The following is a 7902-nucleotide window of genomic DNA, read 5'->3' as shown; positions in this document are numbered from 1 at the left end:
AGTCGGACCTTTTATGGCTGAGTGAACCAGCTGATAAAGAGTATGGCAATGGTCAATTGTCCCTTGGCCCTTTCTAAATTCTGCCTGTTGGGGGATATATGATATTATCATCAGCAATCCAGTTCTCCTATTTTTTCAGAAGATATTTCCCATACAGTTTGGATGCTGTATCAAGGAGGCTTATGGGGTGATAGTTTTTTGGGTCTGTTTTGTCCCCCTTTTTATGTATGGGGACTACTATACTGGTTTTCCACCCTATTGGGAATATGCCTGTGCTATTTATTTGGTTAAACAGTTTAGTGAGTATTGGGGTCCGATAAAATAGTAGAGAGGAGAACATTTTATACCACATTTGGGGGGGAAAGTGGGATATAAATACATAATTGAATAAATACATAAAAGCAGTATGAAAGGTCATCATAGCACTGATCCAATGATCCACTGTTTGTACATGAAGTTTCTCATCTAGAATAAATTCCATATGCAGTTCAATGGGGGATTATATGTACCTATACCCTGTTGCGTGTGTTGACTGGCTTCCACCATGAAAGGAGTACAGGATCCTGCCTGAGAAACTCTCTCCATCAGAGCCCCTATAGGACTATGAATTGAGATACAAATATTTTTCCTAGTTGAAAAACACGTATTTCTAGTAATATGTTGTGTGTTTTCTCCATTACAGCGCAAGACTGTTATTCTGGTAGGTACTGTGGCAGCATTGTTGTTCCTGATCGTTGTTCGTCTTAAGAACCAAGTCAGCTTTCCTCTGATCCTCAACTGTTTTGGTCAAACCAGTGTCAAATGGATGCCATTCTCCTATACTCAGAGACGACCTCTAAGGACCCACTATGGCTATATTAACGTGAGAACTGAAGAGGTAAAAAAATCATATTAAAGAACATAATGTAATATACTTATGCATATAATTTTAAAGAGTGTGTGGACTATTATTTTTCTTATGCAATAGAAAAATTATGAATATCTAAAGGGTTAACCCCTTGGGCATGAACTAGTGTGAACTGATCTTCAAGCCAGTTCTGAATGTTTGTTTTGTGTTGTGATTCTGTTTCCTCAGGCATTTACATTTTAACTGGTGAACAGACTGAGTACCCTGCTAATTGACCTAGATTGTTCAAGAAAACAGTTGCCCAATTCATATAGCATCCTAAACAGCAAAAATATGAAAGCCATCCTGTGGTTATTTCAAAGCCCTCTAGTTTCAAAAATAGCTTGCCAGAACTGTGAGGGTCTCCTTTATGAAAAAAAGAAGTTTAAAAAGCCCTGCTGGGTGCATGGATTTTAGCCTCACTGTTCCCTGGTGTTATGTACATAGTAGATGAAAACCTAGCTGTATAATCAGAAGCTAGCTCCTGCCTGAGCTTTTTCACTGCACTACTGCAGGATATAGAAATTATCTTTCAGAATAGCGAAATGACTATTTTCCTTTCAAAAGGCAGGAGTATATTACTTGTGGCGCAGCACCTTTATTGTAAAGACCTCTCTCTTAAACAAACACAACCTCTTTATAATGCAATATAATTAAATGTTCATGTTCTTATTTAGCGTAAACCACCAAGAAATGCATGTCTGGCTAACTTTGATTAAAGCTGTGCATGATAAGATGCTGTTGCTATGGCCTCCTGGAGTTGTAGCTATAGCAACAGTTAGGAGAAAGTTTTATGTACAGTTACATCCCATATTTGATGTAAATCAGATATTATTATAGTCTTAGGGCTTACATATATTTCAAGGTTACCTTGCTCATTTTTTTGGTACAATATTCTACAGCAACACATCTGGCAAAGAGTTGCATTGCGTTTGGCCAGTTTTTTCTTCCCCTGCTACTGTATCTTTTAGGCTCATTTTAGAGCAATCGGGCTGTGTATAAGCATGGTTTGATTTCTGATAACCTGCTTTTTATGTTAAACAGTTCTGGGAAATCTTACAAAACTTTAGATTTGCAAATAGTATTCTAGATCCAACACATTTTCCCTTGGGAGTACTCTGGTTGAAAGCAGGGATGTGCATCTGGGTAGGACTGGCAAGATATTCTACTTCTGGATGAATTTTATTGACTACTGAAGGTGTCTTCTGGGTTTTTTTTTATCCTGTGCAAAAACATAATTGTGCATACCTCTACAAATGTTCCTCTTGAATTAATGAAAAGTAATATCTGATTTTATGTGCCATTTGCTTAAAACTATAGCTCACCATTTAACCACATGTAGCTGAACAAAGGTGTTCTTTCTGCCTGAGTTTGTTCTATGTATTTACTGGCCCATTATTATGTCTCCTTCCCATGTACCTTTTTCTAGGCTGAATATACATTTTCCTTCAGTCCTTCTTCATGTTTTGTCTAAGCACCTCTACTGTATTTTTATACTCTAATTTAATCAAAATTGTATTAATTACTCTATCATTTGTCATTTTCTCACTTCAGAGCCCAGCACACATAGCTATTAGATGGAACTCATGAGTCCCATAACTGGACTATTGAAGAGTTAAATGGGGCATGGTAGAAGGCCTGTTTCCTACTATGGGAAGAAGAAAATGACACACTGGACATTTAATGTTTTTATCACTCTTTTTGGTGGTCACATACACGTAGCGGGGGGGGGAATCTCAGACTATAATGAAAAGAGAATACCAAATAGCAACTTTTTGTTTTGTAACTAGCTAGTTGGGAAAGGATTACCATCCTCATCACTCTGTTTCTTCACTTGCTGTTAGCATGTATTGCATTTCAGAGACTTAGACTAGCAACACTGATAGATCCTTGTTCACAGGAAGCTTACAGTGAAAAATGGGTAGGGGCAGCAGTGTAAGAGAAATGAGGCAGGAAGGGAAGAGTGTGATCCAGAACCATTTCACATGCTTAACCATTTTGGGAATGAGAAGTAAAGAGATATGCCAAAATGCATGTGAAAAGGTTGGTTTGAAGGAAAGATTCAAAGACAGGGTCATATACATCTTTAGGGAGGAGCATCTGTACTGGGACAGCAAGGGCAAATAGGTGGAATTATTTAAAAGAGACTCATTCAACTGAGAGTGGCAGAATTGGAGGAAAGGAGGTCAGCCATGGAAACTTAAGGATACCAAGGGTCTTGTAAAAATGGTATCTATCTACTTACAAATTAACTTATAAAAGATCTTAGGAAAACTTGTAGGGAATGAGTTTTGAGCCCACTGAAAATAAACTTTTATATTATTATTTTTTCTTTTGAAAGTAAGTACATATTTACCCAACAGGAAGATACTCTGAATAAAAGCTGAGTGCCTTTACAAAAAAAGTTATATAGAAAGGTTTGGTTAACTGTAACTTACACATGTCTTTAAGATGGTCCTCTGGGTGCTTTACTGCACGTATGGGAAAAAAATCCTAGTCTGTCTTTTAGGTAAATGGGGTGTTAGTGTTTAATAAAAAATGACAGGGAGCAATAATGAAAAACTCTCTTCTAATAACTACTTGTTATACAGATCATATGAACTTATGTGCACTTTAACATCAGCTGCAAATAAAAAATGGCTGTTAGAATTTGTTCTATAGCAAGAGACATTTAATAAATTTTAATACTAAAATTGCATCAGAATTACTATTAAAAGCATGTAAGCCTTATGTAAAGGAAGCTGGACAGTATACCTACTGAAAAGTACATTTACAATGGGTTGGATTTGGCATTCTGTAGTCTCTTTTACCAGTCCGAGGGCATCTGGTGGAGGGGGAATGATTTTTTTCTGATTCGTCTTTCCCTGAATTCCAACGGCAGTGTTTCAGGGTCACAGGGAGTGGGACGTAGTGAAGTTTCATTATGTCAGGGGAACTCTGCTCACATAATCATTGGACTCAAATGAGCTGGTCTGATTCAAATTAAATTCTAAGAATTGTCTATTCTCTATACAAAATTCAAGAAATGATCACAGTAGTGCTTTCAAAATGAGTTCAACAAATACAATCATGAGGTGGAATGATTCCCATAATATTTTGAGCTTTTGGTCATACTGAACTTCTAGGATATGTGTGGAAGGGAGCACATTCACATTCCGGGTAATTGTGACTGGGCATGGTGCCACCATATATGACTTTCTCTGGTTGCCTCTTCACCCATGAAAGCCACTGCCATTTCTTTGTTGACAAATTTAGAGGAATCAATGTTTCAGGAATACCGCCTTTTCACTTGTTTTTCAAGGGAGTAGCTGGAATGAAGCAAGGGTCAGAGTCTGATTCAGCCCAACTCTGCTGTTTGTTTACATATTTGCAGTTGCACCTTAGGGGTAGGCCTTACTGCCCTTCCTCCAATTTCCTAGCCTTCTGCTTTTGAAACAGTGACTTTGATTGAAAGGTGGGTAATAATATATGGCAACTGGTTTTGGGATGAATAGTCTGACAGCAAACCTGTTGACTAATTTAAAGCAATAAAAGTAATCCCAACCGAAACAGTTGTTATAATCCTAAACCACAAATTCTACAATTATGGTAGCAAATGTTAAAAAATTTTATTGTTGGCTTTCAAAAAACTTTTGTTTGTTGTGTTCTCCATGTCACAGTTAGCCAAACTGGATGAGCTACATTTCTGTCCTTGCTAAAGTAACTGCTACGTGTCAGGACTTCATACCTCAAACGCTATCTGCCTCTCCAGCTAAGGGACAGTAAACCATAATAACTGCTTCTGCTTCTGCTTCTGAGGATCTACTCCTTGTATATCATCTCAGAATTTTTTACTTTAGAGGTAGGAAAACTTGTATCAGTTTCAGAGGTACTAAGAAATTGCTGGCTGTCAGGAGATACTTTCTTTTAAAAGGTAAGATTATCTCTCCAGAAAGAAAAAAATTATACAGTGGGAGAAAGAGTGTTAAAATAAGAATATCTAGATTAGAAATCAATAGGTAAAATAGTACAGTAAAAGCAGTAAGTGCTACAATATAATTGCCAATCAACTGCTAATGTGACAGAGAAGAGCTAAAAGGGGGTTACTTATACTATGTATCCTAAGCAAATGGGAGGAAAATAATTTAAAATTCAGTGAACAAATCCAGACAGGTTTCCTTTATAATCAACTTTTGAGGGTTATAGAAGGAGTAATTACATTGGTATCCAGTAGCAAATGGAACCAATATCAATTCAATTTAAACACTCGAGGCCAGTTTACATGGTTAAGAAGTGGAAATGTTGTGCATATACTGGAGGCATGTGTGGTATTAGGTGATCACTTGTTCTCATGGGTCTCTCTAATGCTTGACTTTTCCATTTCAAAAACAGATGCATACACATGGGCTTACTACCTATTACTTGTGCTGTATTTCTTTAATTCAAACTATAGAGGCTATATGAGGGCTCTATGCTGGGCTTCTCCACTGTATAGCTCTTATAGAGCTTGACCTGCTACCAGTGACACTCTCAAGTGCCGCAATTCAAGTAACTTCTTTCAGGATTTCTATATACATTCTAGGCTTACCTCATTATTTTTGGTGCTGCTGGAGGGCTATGCCAGATGGCATCATCCCTATGACTTTCCCTCTGTCGTCGAACATTGCATTAAGTTGGTGAAGCTTGAGCTGAAGGTGTTAGTTTATCTGATCTGAGTCTGACTTAGATACAAGTGTGTCTACAGATCATTTATCAAAAGTATCAGAAACTCCCACTTATCAGTTTTCTATGGATTATTTTGAATTGATCTCCCCGTCTAATGTAGACAGAGTCCTTGTGGTTCTGAAGGCTACTACTTACAAATTGGATCCTTGCCATCCTGGTTGATTAAATCTTCAAGGGTTAGGGTTAAGGTTAGCTGCAGGGCTATTTTTGGGCAGGAGCACACAGGAACGGCGTTCCGGCTGGCTTCAGAGTTGGCCATGCCCACTACAGCCAAAACCTCTGTGTGCGTGGCTTGCATAACCCCCCTGGTGACTCCAAGGCGGGTAGGTGAGGGGGCCCCTGGAAGGATCAGGGAGGCATTTAAATGCCTTCCTCGGCCTGTCAAAGGGTCGGCTTGCCCGGGTTCCCTGCAGCTGCGGGGCACCCAGGCAAGCCAAGGGAAGGCAGTTTAAACTGCCTTCCCTTCCCTTCAAGGGGGGGCTTGCCCAGGCTCCCCGCAGCCGCGGGGCATCCAAGCAAGCCAAGGAAAGGCATGGGGTGTGGCATAATATGCTAATGAGCTGTGCTGTCAGGGGTGTGGCCTATTATGCTAATGAGTTCCTGCTGGGCTTTTTCTATTAAAAAAGCCCTGGTTAGCTGTGTTTGATAGTGTGGACCTCAAATTTTAAAGGGGAGGTAGAGGTTACCATGGTCATCCTCTGATAGATTTGGTCTTCTTTCTCAAAACACTCCAAGAATTTCTGTTAGGGAAGCTGAGCTGCCAATACGGTCCTTGATATTTAATGTTCCCTAGGGCTGACCTCTCACCAGTTCTTGTAGACACCTTTATAAAGCCATTAAATTGGATCATCCATAGCTTGAGTCTGGGTGTCTTTCATGCACACCCAACTGAAGCTTTCAATATCTAAGCACACAGAAGCAGCTGTCTGGGTCTTAGGCCAGGATAACAATGATATAACCAAGCAGTGTTCCCTCTAAGCTGAGTTAGTGTGAGCTAGCTCACAGTTTTTTAGCCTCTGGCTCACACATTTCTGTCTTAGCTCAGGAAGGATGGCTCCAAAAGCAAACTAATTTATGCAGTAGCCAAATTGCTTGCTCACAACTTTAATGCCAGTAGCTCACAAAGTATTTTGCTCACAAGATTCCACAGCTTAGTGGAAGCATTGTACCCAAGTATATGAAAGTGAACAAGATGAAACTGAATCTAGGCAAGATGGTGATATTGTGAAAGGGATTGTCTAGACAACTTTAGATGGGATTTAGATATCATGGTACAAGCACTTGAGGGTTTTCTATGTGTGTGTGTGCTTGCATGCAAGGTTGTAATAAAAATATTTTCATAAATTAAGCCATAGTGTCACCCAAAAGAAGATGGAAATTTTTCACTTTTGGGTCTGCCTTTATGACCCAGAATTGGAAATGGAATGCAGATGTTGGAATATGAAGCTGAACACATGGAGCTGTATTATACTGAGTCATCTTGTTGATTGACATTGCTCAGTATTGTTTACTGTGACTGACAGCAGTTCTTCTGGATTCTAAGCAAAGAAACACCTTTCTTAGCTCAGCTAACCAAGATCCTTTAAACTGGAGATGCTGGTAATTGAACCTGAAACCTTCTGCATAAAAAGTAGGTACTTACCACTGACCTTGACACCTCTACCAAATCCATAGAAATTGGTAAGAAAGAAATACAACATTTGGCCATCCCCTCTTCAACTGTTTTCCTCTGTTTTCAGTTTTATTTGGGTGTGGGGTGGGGTTCTCATCTTTCTTTTATATACTAGTTTCTGTGTCCTATAGAATTTAAATTTAAATGTCTTCTGTTAGCTTATCAGTGTTTTTATACTCTGGCTCCTTATCTTTCTGCTCTCTTGTCATTTTATGCTTTATGTCATTCTTTATATTCTAGTGGTACTTTTTTGTCAAATTCAAAGTTTTGAGTTCTGTCATCTTCCATTCAGTTATTCAATGAGTTTTCAGTTTTCAATAGTATTTGAAAGGACATTTGTTTATATAACCTTTTTTGTTAGTTGGTTCTTTACCATTTTTCTTTCTTTTATATCTCTTCTCCTTGCTTATGATTGTAAGTCTAACAGGCAGGTCTTTTCATGTAGTACACAATTTTGTTTGGAAAGGGTCATTGCATTATTATTATTCCATAGATAGGGGTTAAAGTTAACCTTGGGTCTCTAGACATGCAGCAACAAAGAAGCTATGGTGAAAGAGTAACAGAAGCATTGCAAGACAACCAGACTAAACTAGAAGATCAGAAACTTTGGAAGGCATGGTAAAGAACAAAGTAGTTGGAC

The 7902-nt window shown here is 38.7% G+C and overlaps 1 protein-coding gene across 1 annotated transcript in view; it reads left to right on the top strand.

Moving 5' to 3' along the window:
• The first annotated feature begins 266 nt into the window (after window positions 1-266).
• Window positions 267-7902, top strand: part of ST6GALNAC3 (ST6 (alpha-N-acetyl-neuraminyl-2,3-beta-galactosyl-1,3)-N-acetylgalactosaminide alpha-2,6-sialyltransferase 3) — a 271862-nt gene continuing 264226 nt past the window's right edge. Inside the window, exons 1-2 of the mRNA XM_015414235.1 lie at window positions 267-299; window positions 683-877. Coding sequence (XP_015269721.1) covers window positions 267-299; window positions 683-877 — 228 coding nt within the window. The remainder of the gene's footprint in view (window positions 300-682; window positions 878-7902) is intronic.

This window comes from Gekko japonicus, unplaced genomic scaffold (genome assembly GCF_001447785.1).
Source record: "Gekko japonicus isolate JY-2015 unplaced genomic scaffold, Gekko_japonicus_V1.1 scaffold30, whole genome shotgun sequence".
NCBI lineage: Eukaryota > Metazoa > Chordata > Lepidosauria > Squamata > Gekkonidae > Gekko > Gekko japonicus.
This window is presented reverse-complemented; position numbering and strand designations above follow the sequence as displayed.